Source organism: Pelecanus crispus, chromosome 4 (assembly GCF_030463565.1).
Source record: "Pelecanus crispus isolate bPelCri1 chromosome 4, bPelCri1.pri, whole genome shotgun sequence".
Lineage (NCBI taxonomy): Eukaryota > Metazoa > Chordata > Aves > Pelecaniformes > Pelecanidae > Pelecanus > Pelecanus crispus.
The window spans coordinates 35957841-35980118 of record NC_134646.1 but is presented as its reverse complement, the minus strand read 5'-3'; the positions used below and the strand labels follow the sequence as shown (position 1 = coordinate 35980118).

The following is a 22278-nucleotide window of genomic DNA, read 5'->3' as shown; positions in this document are numbered from 1 at the left end:
CAGTGAAGTCACTGAGCGTAGCGCCATGTCTCCTACACTGGCAAACTCCATTTTGGGCATCAGGCCTGGAGAAAGTGTGGGCGACAGCAAGTGTAGAGAGCGATGGAAAGCCACCTTTTCTCCCCCTCCCGCCTCTGGGAATGGCCCTTCAGTTCCCAGGGAGCTCCTCAGCTCTCCCCAGCCAGGCTCCCGCTGCATCCATTTCATGCATTTGTCCATTTGGTGCTCTCTCCTCTTTGTTTACTGGCAAAACCAATCTCCTCCTTTACATGATCTTGGAGCTAATATCTCTTTTACTGATCAGGACCTCCAGCAGCCTCAGCTTGGCCTTAATCTGCTTGTATTCATTGTATTCTTCAGCCATAGGGGTGCGGTCTTCTTTCTGCACATTCCTAGTGGGAGCGAAAGCAGATCATGAGGATTTCTGTAACAGTTGCATGTCTTCCCTCAGCAGCCTCCCTCTGTCCCCAACAAGACCTACAAAGCAGCTCCTCTCCTCCACTCCCCCATCAGGGAACAAAACCAAAACTTTTATCCTTTAAGGGGGAGGGGGTGGCACGGGAAGAGGTCAAATGAACTGCTCCAGCAAAGCATGGGATGCTTCCATACTGAGGCTGAACACAATCCCGTGGTTCCAAATGCAAAACCTGCTTTGAAACACGCCCTACTTCTCTGAAATTGCCAGCCTCTACACAACAGTTGAAAAACATTTCAGGAGCCATCTGAATGCCAGCCTGCTAGCATGGCAAAATAAAATACAGCTTCTCCTGGCTTGGCACCACATCACTTACAGGAACAGGCACACTTGTGAAAAGGAAGATGATACCTGATCAGATTTCTCTTAGCTTACATGAAACTTTGAAGTTTTCAGTGATTATACAAGAACCTCTAAGGGTGATGGCTGGTGACAAGAAACTAACAAGATAATTTAAGAGTATAAATATATTAAAATATTTTATCAGCTCATTAATGAGGGCCATCTTCTGAAAACGATAAACCCATCTACACTAAAGCAGAAATACTTGTTAAACTAATGTCTGAATACCTCACAGACAAGCAAGAATAGGACAGAAGTCTAAACATACATCATTAGAAAAAACCCCAATTATTCTATCACTGAGGAACTCTTCCATCATTCCTGTCAGCTGTACTAGAGGCAGCTGGATTTTCACAACCTGTACTTTTGCTTCCCACTGCTTGTCCTAAGACAAAGTTTTCAAAGAGGCTGTGGGTCCCTGAAGTTCTTTGCGGGGGGGAAGGGAAGAAGTAATTAATTTTAACGGGCAACTGTAATGAATGTGGGTAAAACACTGCTGATGAAGAAATATGTAATAGCGAATTCAGGTAACTTTCCGTATCTGGAGGTCTTTGTAGATGCCAAACAGATTAAAAGTAGCTGAAGGACAGAGAGACAGCTGAGAAATTATTACCTTCCATTTTGTCGGAAAAAATTATCTTCAAAGTCTCTCAATTTTTTTCTGATTCTCTTTTTCTCTTCTCTGACTTCTTGGAGCTGCTCTAAGAGTTCAGGGCTGTTGGGTTTAAATATGAACAAGATTATACACATGTACACAATTATAACAGGAAACATACAGTAAATCTACAAATGTATGGTTGTACATATGCCAAGCAATGGAGCTGCTCCTGCAAGTAGCTCTGGCAATCTGATGTTACTTGCGACAAAACGCTCTCTGACTTTAGTTTAGCAAAGCAATCATACGCTTAGGCTGAAGCCTCTCAGGAGGTCAAGTGTGCATTTCATAATTCACCACTAACTTCTGTGAAACTTTCTTGCTCCAAATGGGTCTGGTTTCGGTGACTTTTATAGGATCAACATTCAATGGTCATGACTTAAGGCTACAATCTGTGTGTGTTTGCATCAGACCTAGGTGGTTGAAACTAGCAAAGCTAGTTCAACTTGACCTCTCCGAAACCTGAAAAACCTTGTAGAGTACAGGGTTGTTTTCACGATAAAGGCTTGCCACTGGTGAAGTGGAGCTACTATTTAGTGCTAGAATCCAAAGATGCAGAAGTCAAATATCAGTACCAGGACAAGGTAGTTTCTTCCCAAACCCTTTCATTTAAAAATAAAGCGCAAAAGCTTCTGACTCAGATCATAAACGGGGAAAAAAAACCATCTAGACACTTTTTTGACAAGTAAAATGCTATCTTAGCAGGAAATTTAACTTTTTGAAGTTGCCTGTGAATTCAACATACATGGATGCTTCATGGAGATTTGACAGCCCCATATCCTGACTGCTCCGAGATGGCATCTTATCATCCACTGGGGAAATAAAGCCATCAGCATCATCTTCTAGTTGATCCAAGAAGCTACGCACGTTGAAATCTGTTTTCATGGTAACTGTGAAATCTGGCTTCACATTGCTGTCCTCCTCGGACCCCTCCTCTTCTTCCTACAGAGAGGGACAGAGCACCCCCGTAACAGAATAGGTTACTGCTTCCCTTCTCAGAAACAGGTACCCTCTTTCACCACATGCACTGGGGAACAGATATGAAAAGTGGATAGGCAGAGCAAGCACTTTAATTGCTAAGCAATACAGGACACCAGAAGACCACCAGTAAGACACCCTATACCCAAAGCACGTCAGACAAATCGCGACCACCAACTCAGACTGGTTAATGAGACCCACAGCAACAAAACTGAGTGAAAAAATACCTTGGGTTCTTAGGCAACCTGTTGCTTTGTCTAATTTATGTATTCTGATGTAAATAAAAACACTTACAGCCATTACGCATACTGCGTAAAGCATACCCACCATCCTCTACGTTTCCCTACAAATACACCTGGCAGCGTACAGATTGCCAGGTTAAAATGCTAAATATCCTCTGAGTAGATGCAGCTCAACAGCTCTCTCTGATGGCTGAATTCAAGGCCTCAAAAGCTTGTACAGTGATATCAATGAGCTCAGATCAAGTCTTTCAATGGCCCAGATGTGGGATACGATTGAGTGTAAAAGGACTGCTGTTGCTAATGCGCTCCCAACATCAGCTCTGTACCATTTAGCTGGAATACACTAAAAATTGGCGTGGAAACACTCTGCTGAGTGTAATTTCCCCAAAATACACTGATGAATTGGTTGTGTTCAAATGTTTTGCAAAATTTATAGGCATGAGATTTGGAAGCCTCTGCTGCTCTTGGTGCTTGCTGATTGATAACATTCTCAAATGTAGGGTTTGTCCTGCGATACTGTCCAGAAATCATTTGGATTTTCAGGGCACAGTTTTCTCTTACTTACACAGGTATTTCTAGAAGGCAATTTTCAACCTTAATGCAAGGAACGAGGCATGAGCATTAGACGAAGGTAATAAATGCCAGCATGGACAGTAAGTCTCTTAACTATGTATGTATGCGTATATATACTTATTTTACAACCATGTAACGCTAGCCAGGAAGGATCTCAGCACATGCATCTCTTTAAAAGGTTTTGATGGCTATGTCACTGAAGTCTTCAAGTGTATACAAAAATATATTGTTGCACTGGGATCAAAATAAGCCATTTTCTTTACTTTTTTTCATGCGATTCCTTGTGAATAGTGCAATTATTCCTAAGAGATTGCTCCCACATTTCAAGCAAAAGGACCTGGCACAGCCCCATTAAATCCTCAAAGTCAATGATTTATAAACGCATATATTTACATGAAATCAGAGTTTGCCCAGAGTTTTCTTTTTATGTTAAAGCTCTAGGCCATGAAAATGCAATGCAAAGCCACAGGCTGAGAATTACAACCAAGATGGAGGCTTGAGGATGAAAAAAATATTAGCTGGAGAGAAGTTTTGAGTAACAATAATAATAAAAGATACAGAGAAGTTCAAAAACATTTCAGGAAGGTCTGCAGGGAACTTGTAAAAGTTAAAGCACTATTTAGCACGTGATTAGGTAAGACCATTTCTCCAGATGTAAATTATCTGGCTTAAACAGGAGGCATAAACCAGCAGTCACATATTGTCCTTAAATCCTGCAACCAACTTCAGGCTGGGCTGGGGAAGGGAGACCGTTGCTCACGGCCATCTACCAAGTCCCCAAGCACACTGTCCTGCCCTGTCGGGTAAGGGCAAGTAGGACTGAAGCAGGAGAACGCCAATCCTGCTGTGGCATGGAGGAGGATTTGCCAAGTCAATCTAAGCAGTAATAATGGTACGCTTTGTTTTAGGGGAATCTCTCTGGCACCAAAGGAGGAATTCCCATGCCCTTTCCTGGGAAAGCAAGTTGCTTCTGGACTCCCCTTCCCAAGGGGACAATTTTCATAAGCAGTGTGACAAACTGCTCCCGAGGACAGATGCAAGGTGTAACTTGAATCTGTAAATCTGGCAGCAGTCTCTTCCCCACAGATGCCCATCAGCCTGTCTCACTTGCCTCGCTCCAGGGCACCAGCACACTGCCCAAGCCAGCAAGGATTACTCTGGCCCAGAGCTCAGGAGCGAGCCTCCTGCCAATGAAAGCCCATGGGAGGAAAAGAAAGCGTAGAAATTTCACTTGTTTAGACCTCAGTGCCAAAACACTACATCTGGCTGTCACAAGACCTCTTAAAGCATTTTGCTGTTTAAAATGAAGGAGTGAATTAAAAGGATTCTTAGTGAGAACTCAAATGGAAATGGCCATCTGAGGCCTTCACTTTAAACAAGTGTCACATGGGAATCTTATTTTAAACCTGCACTGGCATTTACACCTCGAACCAGAATGATCTTCATTGACTAGATCCACTTGGCTTGCACCTGCTTGGATCTTTAGGCAATCAGGAGGCATTTAAATTTTCCAGTTACAAATATAAAATCTCCGGAGTATTCCACCATCAGCAATCCCAGCAAGCAAGCTTCCCAATGATTTTTTTTTTCCAACGGAGACAACATTCAAGGTATTGTACCCAAATGTTTGGTAAGGCTTCACCTCAAACCACCTTTCAAGCTTTTATCCAACTCTCCCAAATGCTTCAAAAAAAAATCCCAAAATCAAAAAACCTGACAGTGTCAGGGGCCCATCAAGATTAGGTAGTGCTCTGCCCACAGTGGACACCTATGCAGGGGGTAAGTTTTGGGGCCTTTTGGCAATTTCCCCTCTTTAGTTCCGAGTGTAGTTCAGTGCACAGCTGACACAGCAGATTCACTAGGCCCTATTTAAGTGTTAACAGGCATGTAAACGTTAACAGGCTTAAGGCTGTCACCCTGATCTTCAGTCAGAAACCTCTCAAGGTTTGTATTCCTTGCAGGACACTGCTGAGCTGGTGCGATGCTGCCCTGGTGCAGCACCAGCCATGCTGGTCATCACAGATCACCATAACTGACAGCTGTAAGTTTTGACTCTTGAGTGCAAGCATAGGTGAAAAATAGAGAACGCGCTAACAGAAAGAAACAAAACCACCCCCCACCAGACCACTATTGCAGATTTGATCCAGCAGCTATCTAGAAAATACTGAGAGCTCAGTTATGATTAACCAGCCTCCAAACAGCAGACTAACATATTCAGTCTGCAACCTGGTTTTAATGAATATGTGCCTTGAATAGTCCATTAACATACAATTTACTGTAATTGCCTAATAATCAAATCACCTTGGATGTCCAGGTCTGCAGTATTTACATCATTAACTGAAATCTGGCTGGATAATAGATAAGTGACCCAAGTGTGCCAAAGCACTTTTTGCCCCTGTTACATTGCAAGGGTAACAAAAGCAAGCCAGGGCCCAGCTCCACGTTGCATGTCCTGGTCAACCGCTGGACTTCCCTTCTTCTCAGGGGAAGAAGGCCCAGTATCATAGCAGTCTTCACCACCAAGAATTACTGCCCCACAGCAGCACGAGAAAGAAGCACAACAATCCTGCCATCCAGATCTGACCAAGCGTTAACTAGCAGAACAGAGTTGTTCTTACTTCCATCCTCACGTGACTTGGTTAGCAATATCATTCATGAGGTGGTGACAAAGAGCCCTGGATAAAATAAGCCCGTGAACGGGAGTAGGTATGGATCCCGTAAGTGCCCCGGTTGGCTCCACGTGCGAGTGTTAGTTCTGTGAGAGCTCATTCCTGCCATGGTGCTGTGTGCAAGCCACAGAGCTTTGGAGTGAGAGAAACTACCACAAAACAAGTTAGTGTCATTAAAAAGAAAGGAGGAAAGCAAGAAAAAAAGCAATGTACAAAGGTCATTGTGACTTTTTTTTTTTTAAAGCAAAATAAATTACATTATGTGCAGGTGGAGGGGGAAGGAGAAGGATGGGAAAGAATGCAAAGCCAAGGAAATACTGTAGTCTTATCTACAACAAAGGAAGAATTCGATCAGAACTGGCGAGGCTTAAAGCAGCTACTGATTTTTCACGAGGACACTGCAAAAAAATCAACACTGATGGAAAAAAAATATCAATCATTCTCTTTCATTGGTATAAGGGGAAAATTGATGCAAACTGAGCAATTAGTTAGCAGCTGGAGGTCTTCACCTTTATCTCCTTGAAGAAGGAAGCTGTTTCGCCCTCGATAATTGGCTGCAGCAAAGGGCTTCTCCGCTTGCTGGAGGGGGAACCCTGTGACAGGTGTTAACAAGTACGTTACATTATGAACCCCTTTCTCCTTCACCACCTGCTCCCAGTTTATTCTCACCCACACATTCACTCTCAGCTCATTGCTTGACCACCAGGAGAAATCTGTTTCTTAGAGAAGAAAAACATGCCCGGCAAACCCCCTGAACCTTGGGCTGTTTTCTCTCAGGATGTTGTTTAGCAAGGAACATCACTGCCAAACACTTTTAAGAAAAAAACCTTGGATGCTGGAATATTAGCTGGGCAGGAACTACAAAGTAAAGGCTGCAAGAAGGTCATCCCCAGCCCGAGGCCCAGACACACACACATTTGGTTAGCTTTCCAGAGCTACAGTGTAAGCCCAGCTAGACTCTCCAAGCTTGCTTTCCAGAAGCCTGGTTTCCCACTGAAGTGCATAATGATGTAGAGATGGAATTTCAAATGCATCCTGCCTCTGCACGAGCCTCTCGCTGTTCCCACTACAGGGGCTAGGGAAAGCCAGTCTTGTCTCTCCTCTGCTAGCCACTGTGCAATTTCAGTTTTGTGTATAAACAGGACCTGAGCTCTCTTTTGAGAGCTTTCCATTAAACTGCCTATGCACAGCTATACTGTTTCTTCCTTCTAATTGCCAGCACTGTCTTCACAGCACACATTTTGGGGAGTACTTTGCATACTCAAGGAGGAACAGCTTTTTGTCTTAAATGCAGGACCACCTCACAGTATTTGCAGAAAAAAACCTCCACTTCTCAGTGTGACTGCACTGAGTAATGCTGTGCCGGTCCATTCACTTCACTGATGGTCTACAAAAAGTGACCAGGACACGAGCGCTGCTTGGGAACAGCAAAAACAGTATAGGATCATACAGACAGAGTAAACAGGAACCATCATAAAACAATTCTCTTTCTGTAGACAGGCTAAAAGTATTCTGTGTGTATTTTTTAGATGAAGTAACTTTTTAAAAGTGGCCTACAGAAGTTGTCTAAAGTTAGAGATAGTGCATATGCTCCCTAGAGGAGTGCCCTGGATTCCTTGCTGCTGGCAGTGCCTCCTTGCCAAAGCACCACCTCGAATGAGGGAATATCCACCACCTGCAGGATCTCTTCAATACAAATGAAGTGTTAGGAGACTGTTGGCCCTTTCTCTCAGCCAAGGAGACTGGCATCTCCTGTGGGACCCACGCAATTCTGCGTTCCTGACATACGATCCTCTGTAACCAAGCAGCATGGAAGACCTACAGCTCAGAGTGAATTGGTAAGGAAAGGGAAGTGAGGCTGTAGCCAAACACAAGATGATGAAATAACAGCAGCAGCCCAATGGAAAGAGGAGAAACAACACAAGGTGAGATGTGCCCCATGGCTCATGGGTAGGCACTAGAGTCCCTTGTCCAGCTTTGCCTGCCTTCAGTATACAGCGTGTCATCGATTCACTCATTTGCTTGGTCTTTGAGTGATAAGGGAGGGTGGGATTTGGCTTTAGTGATTGTGTTGTATGCAAAAGTGTGGTGATTCCTGTTTCCTCAGCTCAAAACCAAAGAAACAGCCCCCAAAAGAATGCTCTACTCACAATGATAGGGATGGTGTTGGCTCTGGAAAGGATCTGCTTGACCAAGCGATACCTGTCATACAATGGCTTCATCACCTGTCGTTCATTTTTGGTAACCTGAAAAGGAAAAAGAAGTGAGATCCATGAAGCCTGCAGCAGATACTCCACTCCATAATGCATGTGCCTGTGATCGCTGTTAGTCAGAGGGGGCTTAAAGGGAATTTCATGAGGATGACAGGTTAAACAGCACTAGCCCTGAAACTGGTAATGCAAGTGCTCGTGTACGTGATTGCACCTCCTGGCCCAGGTGCCAGATGAAGTAGCACCCAAGCTGTGGGGTATCTTGTAATGTGGCTGTCTGAGACAGGTGGTTTAAATGACCAACTCAGGTATCCTATGTCCACAGCACAAAATGACCCATACAGGCAGCAGTCTGTGCTTGTAATCATGCCTACCATTATAAGGCACAACATGAGGTTTCCCACCCTTATTCTTGTCGCTGGGACCTCAGAGGCAGTGTTTATGACCCAGGAAAAGAGAAAGGAGCTGCAATGACTGGATACTGCAATAAAAGGAGACTTTTCCAGGGTAGGTTAAACTACAGATTTCACAAAAGCTAACTTTCCAGCTTTGCTATTCCTCCTAATTTCCTGTCCAAGCCAGCAGTTCTTCATCTTTTTAACCCCCTAACCTTCCCCCTCCAGCTTTCTTCCCAGCAACCTTGCTGGGGAGAAGTTACCACAATGCTGAGAAGGGATGAAGATGCCAGGGCTGCGTGGACTACAGAAGACAGACTAGTGCTGTGATGCCTGCCCCAAGCCTTCCTTACATTGCTCTGTCCCTAACTCCACTCCTCCTAGCAGCATGTTGCACTCCCTCCTCAATTTCAGTGTTGGAAACTGTGAGTGTTCATTTCTGTTTTTCTTTCAGATCCAAGCTAAGATGAAGATCTCAGTAGTACTGACAGTGCAGGAGAAGGGAAGACCTAACAGACAGTAGCTTGTGTGGGAAAGCAAAGGTCCGTCCAACTAAGTACTAGTTTTGAGGAAGTTGGGTTTGATTTCTTCAATGTTTTGTTACAGCAGGGTTAGAAAACAAACAAAATACTCAACAGAACCAACCTTATCATCATCTTTCTTCATATTCAGCACTGTCTGACCCACATCCTGTGCCTGTCCTTCCATTAGATCTTTTGTCTAACTTTAGATTATAAAGCTCTTATGAGGGGAAGCTTTAACTGATTCTGATGTCATGCCTATCTGCCTCAAAGCTTTTTACTGTGGCTACTCACCAGAGCATCCAAACAGCTGCCATACAAAAATCAACATCAACACCGTAACCCCTAGTGAGCTTTGTACAGTCTCCCTTTCTACAACAGAAACAGGAGGAAAGGGAACACAGCTTGAGATAAGGAGGAAATTTTAAAATGAACTGTCTTTTATTTGGTCTGCGTTGACTTTCACTGGAGTAAGCTTTCTAAAGCTTTCACATCCTCCCTCCAGAGCATGAGAGGGTGTTGGTTTTCAAGGGGCAGAAGAGCTGTAAATATTGCCAGGAGTGTAAATGGCAGGGATGAACTCTAAGAATCTGGAGGTAGCATCTTCCTCCTGATAACCAAGCCTATTTTGATGCAAACATCCCTAAGCCTGATAAGGGGCATACAGATGGGCAGTCCGAACTCTAGGGCCTGCATGTCCCACACCTCCAAAGCACAGTCAGGCTCCGATACCCGACAGCCTCAGGCTGGGCTGTTCGTTGAGTAAGCAGCTCACATGGATTAGAGGGATGTGAGCAGCATCAAACAATTCACTCAGCCCTCTCTGTATTGAGTTTCATGTTGATGTGTCTGTATTCAATTGCACTGGCTAGCAAGTTGCCTCCAACTTTGGATGTTTCTCTGCAACCAATCAAGCATCCAACTGGAGAAACTGGGTAGCCCATATATATGTATATAAAAAATTATTCCTAGCTTTACTAGGTTAGCAGTTAGTAGAATAGGAGGCACAGCACCACTGTTGGCTCAGGCAGTCTTTGCTACTAAAGCACAACTATGCTGAGGCTGAGAACCAAACCTTCAATTAACGACCTTTCAAAGTTGATAAAAAGCACTGTTTTGCACAGAGAAGTAAACATAAGCCTTGGAATGGCCAAAAAATCCTTAGGTATGTTGAAGAATGGGAAAAATAAACTACATGCTTCAGTGTCTGAATATCAGTATGGAGAAGAATTAATTTCTGCATTGGAAGTTAAGTGTACAGGGCCTGAGTCAGCCCTGCAGACTTACACCAGCACACTTAACAGAAAGCAGATTCTGAAAGAAAACGTTTAGCACATGGGCAAACTGTCTCACCAGGCAAACATACGTAATACCAGCAAAACCTGAGTATATTTTGGGAGAACATCAAAATGCAAAAAGACTGTTGGAATAATGGAGCCTTTGACACAACCGTGGGGCACACTCCACATGGCAAAAGAGCAGCAGCCAAGGAACAGACCATTGCTTGCATTGTTACAGCAGCTTGAGAATTTCTGCAGAGATGGACTTTTTGGCTTAACTAAAACAGTTCCAATTCCACCTTTGCAGGTTCATCTATCACTGGTGCAGAAAGACCCAGTTGCACAATAAATCTGAGCTCCATTGTTTTTCTTTAGTTAAATATCTTTAAGAAAAAAAAATACTTGGCTGAACTATCCCATTCTCCTCAAGCTTTCAGTACTTTTCCACTGCTGCACTGCCAGGAGCTGGGAACAGCAAAAGCTGATCAGCTGCAGTCTTCCTTGCAGTTCAGTGTTGCTAGGTATAGACTGCTTACTTAAAAACAAACAAATTAAAAAGCAGTTGTATAAATAAAGCATCAGGGGTGGGGGGAAAAAAAAAAAAGGTATGCTGACAAGCTAGGCTCGGGACTTGTTCTCTTTTTAAACAGATTTAAGTGAGTTCACTTCAACGAGATGCCACCTGTTGATTTATACCACTGTAAAAGCAGCAAAAGCAGACCCGGTCTTATGGAGAAGACAGGGAAGGTTAAATGGATTCTCTTGTGCTGTCCTTTTGCTATTTTACACAAGAATAAAACTACATGTCCTCTCATACAAGTATGCTGTTTTCAGTTGCTGGTATATGTGACTGTACAATATTAGCACTTCATGAAAGCATTTAAATAATCAGTGAGACTTTTTTAAAACAATGGACAAAGGAGGAAATAATTCAGGAGCAAAAGGAAGGAAGAGATCAGGAATCTCATGCAGCATCAGAACGACAGATTTGTCAGCTGCACTAATCAAGTACTCCTTATAAGCAGCAATTTGCTGCTCCCAAGCCACTGCTCAAGGGATTAGCACCACTCTGAAATTAAGTTACTTTACCTATACAGTTGGTAGCAAAGATTATAATGTCATCAGTGAAAGAGGACGAGGGATTCATACAAAGCCAACTTGGCTGGCCACCGTGTTTCTGCCACAGAAGGGATCAACAGGACACAATACTTAATTCTCTGTCTTCACAAATAATTTTCCTTTGTTAAGACCAAACGTGCAAGAAACCTCACGCCCTTTGCCTCCACTGGCACATGGAAAAAAACATCCATTTCTCAGGGAAGAATGAAATCTCCTCTCAACTTGTGCTGTGATGCTGAGGAGACAAACTGTTTCATAAATCCTTTGGCACAAGAGGATTGTGCAATAGCAAGGTGCAGGTGCCTCCCTACAAGCAGCAAGGTGTCAGGAGAAACCCGCTGTAGATCCTCCAAGAGGGAGCAATATATTGCATACCTGTCTCCCCAGCTAGCCATTAATGCTAGCAAATTGCAAAACTCCTGGTTGGATGGGAGACCACACAGAACTATTCCCGTGCAGACTGTATCCCCAACAAAGCTGGTGAATCTGCTGGGCCACAAACTGGATGTCTGCGGACCCTGGTGAGCATGATGCTGATATAGTGTATATTGAGCCTCATTCAGCCTGTAGGCTTGGTCCTACAGGTATCTGCCAAGCCCAGGACTGGTACAGACATCACCTTGCTGAGAACAGACTCCTCAGTAGCAGTGGTACTGAAGGATCAGGGAGGCGGATTAGAGGATGCACGTGTGGTTTGAACAGCAAGAAGTTCTAGTGACTGTGACATCAAAGGAGCATTAGGGGGATCATTTACCACAGACAAAAACATATAAAGATGTACTTTGAAAAAAATGCTGCTGTACATACCGGTCTGCCATGAATGCTTTCATAATACAGCAAAGCTTTTTGAAGAGCCACTTTTTCAGCTGCTATCTGGTCTCTTGTCATGTCCTATGAAAAGTGGCACAGAGAGATAGGAGGAAGAAAAAAAAAAAAAAAAAAAAAAAAAAAGGTCAGATTCCTGGACTCAAACAATACTGATTTGTGGCCTAACCAAAGTAATGTAATTTTTATATTAATATTTTGAAGACTCATCTCTGCCTTCCAGTCCTCTTTTCCCACCTATATCGCCAAAGAGACCATTAACATGAGTGGCACCCTATGCACAATGCAAGCAGATTAAAACCATATAAACTTTGCATATGATGGTATTTTATGTACATAAGGGGGATTTACTGATTATCAGTGTGCTTTGAAAAAACAATGGTATTCAACTTTTAATGATGGTGTCTCTTTTTCAGTTAAGATCCAAAGTGTAAATTCTACAACAAAACACACGTTCTTTCTTTTTCTCTAGATCTGAGACAAGCTCCAGTACCTCTTGCAAAGCTTGCCATCTTTGCTTTGACTGCCACAAACATGCTTTACCAAGAACTGAAGAGCAGTCAGACCGTCTCCTTCTGCCAATTCTGCTACGGAGTGAAAAGTTTTGGCAGACAGGCTGAGGGGACCAAGCCAAAAAAAGGGCAGACAGTTGGAGAAGACTTCCCTAGCTAAGTTTGCCAGAGTTACCCCACTGAACTTGCCTGACACTGAGCCTTCTCTCCCTATCATAGCACGCAATACTATCACAGGCCCTCTTTAAACAGCCAGGCTGTGGATTCTTGCTACCGTCAGAAAAGAGCCAAACACACACTGTGTGTATCATCATCTTCTGCAGATATAGTAAACAGAGATAATGCTGTCTGCCCCTCTCTTACAAAGCACCGCACAATTTACGTGTCAGCAGACTCAAGGACTTCACTTCAGGCTGCCCAAACCTCAGGAACTAGCAACATCAGACCGAAAGGCCTCCTTGCTGATAACCCTCAGAGATCACAGCAGCTAACAGAGCTCAATGTGAAACTCTAAAGAGCAGCGATAAAATGCCCTGAGAGAAGAGCATTCAGCTTTGGAGTGAACTAGGAGAAAACAGATGACCCAATCTCCAGAATCACTGGAAGACTCAGAACTTGTCAAAAGCTTTTTGACATAACAACAGAAATAGCCAAATACAGGGCAGAAAATATTGCAATAATTCAGGACCATTACTTGGAATACACAAGGATCAGAAAACACACAATGGCATTCAATAGAAACCAAGCTCTGGGAAAAAATAAGATACTAAATGCAGAGGGAAAGAAGCTAAAGCAAGTGAGCCAGGAGTAAAGGTTGTAGACTTTGTGACAAAACATAGAAGACCACAGGGCTTTCACAAGTGACTATGCAGTCACAATTTACCTACTTGCACTTAAAAGGCCTAAATCTGATCTGTCTACATTATACCTTAATATCTTCAGGTCGGTTTGTCTCTGTTCGTTTTTCTTGAAGCTTCTTCTGGATAGAATCAAGGGTTGCTTCCACGGCAGGCTTTGCAGATTTATCTGACAGGTCTTGCTTCTTGTCATCGTCCTTCTCAAGCTGAGAGCCGAAGCTTTTAGGGAGCGTGTTACTCCGCTGACGCACAACAGGGCCAAGGTCTTCCTCCGATATCTTCAGTTTTGACTCTAAACAGGGACATGTGGGGGAAGATGAGTAATTTTTCTTTTTTAAAATGTGACAGTGACAGGATTGCTGCCTAACATCAAATCTAAATGAGGCAGAGTCCAGCTGAACCCGAAGGTGCACCAGTGGTGGCTGCTCACCTTTAAGCTGCTTTCGGAATTTAGCCAAATCATTTGTCCATTTGAGCACTTCAGGGTTGGCTGCTTTGTCACTGTGGGAAGGCTGGGAGGAAAGAACAGTCATGCTGAATCTGTGTTAAACCAACAGGACAGACCCACTGAAACAAGCGTGTGTCACAAAAAGAGGTACAACAGAATCTGGACCCAGCATAGAGCATGGGCACTGGCTTCTGACTGGCACCTGCGTACCTCTGACCAGCTCATTTCAGACCTTGCTTTAATTGTTCCTGCCTGTCACAACACTGTCTCTTAGGGGCATCATGAGATTGATTTTCTTTTTAGAGAACACAAAACTTTTGATGGCAAACATTAAGTTGTAGGAGTGGCTCAGAGGGCCAGATGCGCACTGCAATCCTTGTGCCTATTGTTTCCTAACAAGAGGGTACCTCCAAAATAGAGGAAGCCTAGCATGAACAGTTTGAGAAGCGTTAGGACGCGTGTATCCACACCAAAGGCTGCCTTACATCTAAAGACACCGAAATAACCCAAATGCTAGGCTACAGCAAGCTCCAAGCATTTCTTCCAGCCTTTCTACTGCAGACAAGATCCTTTCAGTACAATCCTTTGTGGTTTAAATCAAAGATGCACACAGGCAAAGCTTTAGTTCCTCAAAAAGCTTTCTGTGCATCAGAAGGGCATATCAGGAATAATTAGAGCACAGCACACTGCTACTGCTCAGCAGCACTTGACTGTGGTTCCTTGCTCAGGAGTAAAGGCAGCTGCTCTCTCTCCTCTGCAATACACTGGTGTCCTGGGATTACCATCATGCAAATGAGATGTGCAATTGTGGTTCCCATAAGCTGAACTTGAATAAATAAACAAACAGAAGTTTAACATAGCTATTCCTACACACCGAGTATGTGCTTTTGGCACACTGTCTTAAGCAGTGATCAAAATCCTATGAGTTTATTAGGCTCTCTCTTGTGTTGCATTGATTGTACATAATGCCCGGAAAGGTAATTTGCTTGGTATGGATGCACATCTTTTTTTGGTCAGCAGCTTTTTTCTTTTAATCTTTTTTTTTCCCCCTTATAAAAGCTTTCAAGCCCTCTGTGTGTTTGACAGACTTCCCTGACATCCCTTCTCTTTGTTGCTAATGCATACCTCCATACAAATGCTTAACTCCTACAGACTCACTCTGTATTTCCTCTCCTCTTCAAATTTGTCCTCAAATCTCCTGATCTTTTTCTTCAGTCCCTGAATCCTCCGTGTGAGTTGTGCAGGGGTAAGGTCCTCTCTGTCATCTTCATAAGATCCCAAAGATGAACTCCGCCTCCTACCAAGAGCAGACATTGCAAGAAGAGCTTATCCAAACAGCCACAGTACATCTTCATACAGAGAAGGACACTTAAAACTTCATGTAAATGAAGGCAAATCCCACAGAAGTGAGAAAGTTACGTTGCTACTTTGTAATGACAGATAGCAAAAGATCCTCTAACAGCCTCTTTCAGCAACAGCAACTCCCTAGGTATTAATTCACAAATGCAGAAACGATTAGTTACCAAGAATTTTTCTAAAAATATCAGTTTCCCATCAGTAGGAACAGAAACCCAACACAGCATAGCTATCCGGTGTATGTGATCCAAAGAGATGTTGCTTCATGCAACTGTGCAAACCCTTTACAACTGGGTGCGAGAGCACAGGCAAATCACAACTCACCTCATGAAGGAATGAGAATTGGGAGGGGAAGGAGGCACTTCTGTATCATCCAGGTACTGTTGGCTCTGTCCATAGGCATAGAAGCGAGGGGACAGCATAGGATCGCTGTCCTCATCCAGAAGCTGGCGAATTAAGCGACCGGCCTGCGGGGAAAGGCGAGCCTCATCTGAGTCTAAGCCGTCTCGCTGCCATGAGGAAAGAGCAGGGATGGGCTCTGGGAACAGTAAGACAAAGGCTGGTTTTATCGTTTTTGTTTTACATGTATGACAGACTCCAGGCAACTTTTCTAATGAACCGGTCCCGGACCACGATTCCTTGTCGCCACACATTCTCTGGGTCATTACTCACATCTGCCCAGTGTTCAAAGCAATGTAAAGCATTGCCTGGCCACAGTGGGTACTCTACACAAACATAAATGATCTCCTAGGTGCCACAGTGTCCTGGTTTCGGCTGGGATAGAGTTAATTTTCTTCCTAGTAGCAGGCACAGTGCTGTGTTTTGGATTTAGTAGGAGAAGAACGTTGATAACATGCTGATGTTTTTAGTTGTTGCTGAGTACTGCTTATGCTAGTCAAGGACTTTTCAGCTTCCCATGCTCTGCCAGGTACACAAGAAACTGGGAGGGGGCACAGCCAGAAGAGTTGATCCAAACTGACCAAAGGGCTATTCCATACCATATGATGTCATGCTCAGTATAGAAACTGGGGGGGGTTGGCCCCGGGGAGCAGCGATCGCTGCTCGGGAACTGTCTGGGTATCGGTCGGCAGGTGGTGAGCAATTGCATTGTGCATCACTTGCTTGGTATATTATTATTACTATTACATTGTTATTATTATTATTATTTTACTTTATTTTATTTCAATTATTAAACTGTTCTTATCTCACCCCAGGAGTGTTTCTCACTCTTACTCCTCCGATTCTCTCCCCCATCCCATCGGGGTAGGGGGAGTGAGCGAGCGGCTGCGTGGTGCTTAGCTGCTGGCTGGGGCTAAACCACGACAGACAGAAAACTGTACCCAAAAGTTGGCCAGTAATTAACACAGACTGACACCAAACGAGGCTATCACCAGCCAGCACCTTTGAGGAAAAAGTTATGCTGGACAAGAGAGAATTATTGGAACATGGCAGTATAAAGAAGGTAACTGGATTACAGGAGGATTTTTTTTTTTTCAGTTTCAGGATGTACAAATGCTGTAAAAGAACAGCATATTAATTGTCCTCCCGTAGCCTCCAGCACTCCAGTATGACCCTGCTGCCAGCTATTGGAAATTCAAAGACTAGGAGCTAGCATAGGGTCTTCTAGTCTGCAAGGAAAAGGTGTCTCACATTACTACCTGTTCCACAGGGTGCCTAGCCTGTAAATTAACAATGACGGTAATATGGTCTGAGTTTCCCCCTTTTCTCTTTCACATGCAATCCTGCTGCTTAACAGCATGGTAGAAAAGTGAGGAAATCTTCAGTCCCTTGGACAAACTAACCAGCTGGAAGTAAAAAGCAATGTTCTACAATGAGATGGCAGATTGGAGAAAGGGAAACCCAACTTCGCATTGCTGATTAGCATAGTGGAGCCCATGGAAAGCAATCGCCTCAATCTTGTGATCGCTCCCTCCAGATGCCATAAGAAGTCTAACATTTTGTGTTCAGATAGTTTACTAAGCTGATTTGCATGCTCCTACTTAGCACCACAGGATTAGACAGTTTAAGAGCCAGGCTTTGAACTTATAAATCTAACAAATAGTTCTAGAGCCAAGTAACAAAACAAAAACCTTATAGAAAGCTCCCAGACCAGTCGCAGAGCTATGGCCTCATATTTCCCGTGCCTAGTGTGTCTACTCTTCTTCCATGAAGTGAAGGGGCTTTTGAAGTTATCAATTTTGAACAAGGTTAACATTTTCATAGCTCAGAATGGATTGTATGACAATTCCCTTATGGAACCTCTATGCTGTTTAATATTCTCCCCCATGTACAATTAGGGTAGCACAAGATCATCCACAACTCAGTAATGACAGGTTCAGTGGTATTTTGCATGTACACAGTGTCAAACGATGCTCTCCTCCTCTTCCCTTCTTCCTTAGCACATGAATATAAACGGCACGCCTCTGCTTAGAGGTTGGTGCTTCATGCAAATGGATGTGTTGCTCTGAAAGGGATGGTTGGAGGTTTTTGCAGAAGAGCCTCTCGGAGCCTCTCACTGGTGGTGTGATAAGCAAAGCCTGGCTCGCAGAGGCTACTTCGACGAGGTGTGCAAGCCCCAGGTGTACGTAGGCTGTTTTGCCTCGGACTGGAAAGCTTACGCAGCCCGCACTTCTCTCAGTTAATTTCTGGAACCAGAGTTTTTTCTAAGCTGCGTTCAACCTTGACAGTTCCTAATACCTGAAATATTTTGCTCAAGGAATCTGATAAGAAGGAAGGTGAAACGAAGGGCAAACCCTTCAGCCAAAGTGTGACACTTTTGTTGTCGCACACTTCCCTGAATCTTTCATGATTTCAGGAAGGTCCTCACAAGACCTTTTGTAGCAAAATAAAGGCTAATAACACAAAAGGAACAAGTCTGATACATTTGACTAGCAGGAATGAGGTTAAGTGATGCACATGATTCTTCCAGACATTTCTCACTTCCGATTTTTGGAATACACTCTCACCCCAAACAGAATTTGCTCTTGGAAATTATTAAATCACACCTCCATGTTTATTCCACATAGATGGAATAAACTTGGAAGAAATCAACAGCATATTTAGCAGTAACCAAATTAAGCTCCTACCGTACCAGCTAACAGAGCCATTATTAATCATGCATGATGCATGTGACTTTGTCCCAAGGTGGATTTATATACCAGATAGCATGCGACATTCAGGGAATTGCAATGGCTTTCAAAGAGCCTCTGATCAAACCCCAAAAGACAGCCAAGCACTTTAGGCAAGCTAGTGGAGACTGAAGTATGTGTACTTTCTCTTTTGTTGATTTCAAAATACTGCCCAAAAAATAGAAACTCACATTCCAAAGGAGGAAGTGTTAAAAAGGAGAAGGAAAGAAGTCCAAAAAGGAAAAATCAAATTTGAGACTTGAGAGAAGAAATGGCTGCTACAGAAAATCAGCTGTTTTTAACCCTCACTCCTGGAAGGCCTAACTCTATGGGTAACTTGTTTCTCCTGCTGACTGTAAGTATTTAGAAGAAAAAAATCTCATCTGGACACAAAATGGCTAACCCCCCCGAAAGTAACACAGCAATTAATTAAGGAACATATTTAGGTACGTAGAATTATGAATTTCATCTACGTCAGATCTCCAAGTGGACCAGAGCTGTAGTCCAACTGCTTTCTCTCTCATACCAGCCAGGTGCCAGGTGCTTCAGCTTGGAAGCACTGGAATTGGTGGATTGCACAAATATACAGGAACCTGCTAAGAGTAAGCTGCTGCTTTTTCTGACAGTGCACAATCAAACAATTCCCGTTTAACACAATACATATTATCTTTTGTTATTCATTTATCCACGATAACTATCAAAGTGTTGAGCCTTTTCTGAAGGCTGCTAAATTCCTGGACTTATTGGCTCAGGTTTGAAGTATCTGCTATCAGGATTAACGCTGTCACCCTTTCCCCTTTCTGCTAATTGAAGAACAAAATCTCAGTGAAGAATGTTTTACCTTTTCTTTGCTATTGACTTGACAGAGCAGCTACCCTCATTCATCTTCTGTCTTGAGCAGATCTCTCCTCCTCGGAGAAAACTCTCAGTTTTCTACTCATCTGCATATTCTTTCTATGTACTATTTTTTCCCCCCATTTTCCATAATGGCAACCTTTCATGAAAAAATATATTTGGGAATATTTAACCACCATGGCTGTATCAGTGCAGAGAAAGGGTGAAAAAATGTTCTATTTCTTGGTCAGACTCTCAATGCATTTCTTTTAGGCATGCCTTTTCTAAGTTGGCGCAGATGAAGTAAAATATGCTGGTATTGAGCCTGCAGTCCTTCAGAAGTGCTGCACTCCCTCTCAAAATCCCACAACCAGCTAATCTTTCAACAAAGCTGTCAGCCATCTGCCAGGTGTTGCTCTGCAGAACTCTGTCGGCACGCATACGCCCATGGCAATACAACCTCTCTGCCAACCTGCCGCATAGAGGGCTGGAGATATTAATAAACCTGTATCATGCAAGAAGGAAGAAAGATTAATTGTATCAAATTGCTGTATTATTGGTGAGCACCAAGCCATCTTGCTGACAAAACCTGACTTTTTTTTTTATTATTACATTGTATTTTTGCCACAGGGTTACTGGGGGCTGCAGGGCCAACAGAGGGGTGCCCACACACATCCCACCTGAGGAGCAGCCGGCAAAATGCTGTGGGCATCTCCTGTTTCCCCCTCTGCAGCCACACAGCTGACTTATGCTGCTAACACGGCTTTTACATGCACCCATCTGACTAACAAAGGAGGCCAAATCTTAGCTCCTATAAACCAAAGTAGGTCCAGAGGGATTTAAAAGCCTAAACTAATTCCAACACCTGAGGTCCTAGTATTAAATCCCACTTGAAAGACCCCAGAAAGACCTCCTCGTAATGAAGTGAATAAAGCAATTTAAAACCCCAAAACATTCACTGGCTCAGTAACAACCTATTTTACTCATCTTATAAATAACTGTTTGAAAACATCCTTGTTTGAATACATCAGGAGGTATTCCTCCTACGTAGATCAAAAAGAATGGCCCAAATAAAGCGCTACCACGCCTTTTCAGTTAGTGAGATGACACATCTCTCAGCTGGCAAGCCAACTTTGTATTTTGTTTACAACATCATAATAAACAATGAAAATATACATTTTTAAAATATTGATGCTACAAAATAAAATCAGTAAACAATGCAATTATTCTTTTCTACATACACTAATAAAAATGCAGTGTGTTTCATCACCTTTTGATTTCTTATGCTAGCGTGTTACGCACAAATACACTGATGTATCTAAGTCCACAGTGTTGAAAAAAAGAGATCTAAACTTCCCTGTTGCTATACTCTTTGGATTTTTTTATGCATTACTCTTCTTTTTTTTTTTTTTCATGGGAAAGTATCAATTAAATCAGTGTCAAAACTATTTGTAGATCAGCTTCACCCTCAGGGTCTCAGTGCTGCAATACTTGAGTTCTCAACACTGAGAACTCAAACTGTGTTTTAAACTTCTGCTTTTATTCTTTTTCTTTAAGCTTCAAAGTTTGCAGAAAAATGTCCGCTGCTTGTTTCAGAAGTGCTTGTTACTGCAAACTCTGCTTGAAATCTCATCTCCAGAACTTTTTTAAAAACGTCAGTAATTAGGCGACGTAGGCAGCAATCACAACGCATCGTATCGATTTACTGAACTGCCTGTTCAGCTCCAAGCTGCTGACAGGGCCAGCCGCTGTTATGGAGAACAACATACTTCCAGATTTTCCTTGAGGGCAGGATAGCAAGTTCTGGGCTTGAATTAGAAACATTTGGTAAGAAATCTGCACAATAGTGCTTCACTGTCAGAGAACACTCTGTCCTCCTCGCTCACAGCACTCGATTCAGACGTAATCCACAACAATTAAAAACCTTTGCCGTGGAAGTAGCTCTGAAAATGCTTGCTCGCGAGCCATCTCAGCTGGCACCGACTGACTGGCTCAGCAGGCAAGCCTAGCAGTCAGACATCCCACAGTTCAGAGAGACAGCTCGGTTCACACCCAGCCTGAGAATAAAACTATTTGATTTGCATCCACCAAATGCACACTAGTAAAATACTTCTCTTGGACCATGGAAAATGCACCTAGGCTAAGTGTTCAGCACTTGAATTTGGCTGGGGCACTGTTCACACCCTGGGTACTACATCAATTGCCTGACGATTACTACACATATGCCCCTGTATGTAGCAGGCAAAGTGGATGCAGAAAGCGGGCACATGGCAGAGTGTGAGCCTATGCACTGGAGGAAGCGGGAAGCAAAGTTCTCTGTCCTCTCTCTGCTCAGCTTTAGGTAAAGGGAACACAGCCTGGCGAAGTACAGCAAACCTCTCCTCTTGTGTACGGATTTGACTATGCAGTGAACTTTAAAAAAACAAAACAAAACCCCCAAACCTGGTAAAAATTACTTCCACCATAACAGAAAAGGCAGGAGGCCCTGCCAGCTCACCTGGCAGCAGTTATCACAGTTCTGTGCCCCTGAATGAGGGTTTTTAAGGCAGCACTGGTCTTAACATGATGGAGAGTTTGCCTGAGTGACAAATAAAAGCTAGTCAATGGACAAGGTTGTCTTGCATAATCTTGTGCCTATTCTTCAAGGCCTTTTCCTAACATTTGACTGGAGGCAGTGACAGCTACAGCTGAAGGCAACCCCTCAACCTGTAATTGTTCTCACAAGCCATTTGTGAAAGGCCCAGCAGTTGCCCTGGTCACTAGATGCTCTGTATCTCCTGCAATATGATCCAGAGGACTCTGTCCCCAAAAGTCACCTCAACTATGTCCTGGAGGAATGGGTAATTTCCTGAGACATGG

At 43.4% G+C, this 22278-nt stretch overlaps 1 protein-coding gene across 1 annotated transcript in view; it reads right to left on the bottom strand.

Moving 5' to 3' along the window:
* Positions 1-265: 265 nt before the first annotated feature.
* FAM13A (family with sequence similarity 13 member A) overlaps positions 266-22278 on the bottom strand; it is a 135505-nt gene continuing 113492 nt past the window's right edge. Inside the window, exons 17-26 of the mRNA XM_075709479.1 lie at positions 15782-15995; positions 15260-15398; positions 14084-14165; positions 13725-13945; positions 12267-12350; positions 8085-8180; positions 6444-6527; positions 2218-2414; positions 1431-1532; positions 266-392 (exon numbers count right to left, since the gene is read on the bottom strand). Coding sequence (XP_075565594.1) covers positions 266-392; positions 1431-1532; positions 2218-2414; positions 6444-6527; positions 8085-8180; positions 12267-12350; positions 13725-13945; positions 14084-14165; positions 15260-15398; positions 15782-15995 — 1346 coding nt within the window. The remainder of the gene's footprint in view (positions 393-1430; positions 1533-2217; positions 2415-6443; positions 6528-8084; positions 8181-12266; positions 12351-13724; positions 13946-14083; positions 14166-15259; positions 15399-15781; positions 15996-22278) is intronic.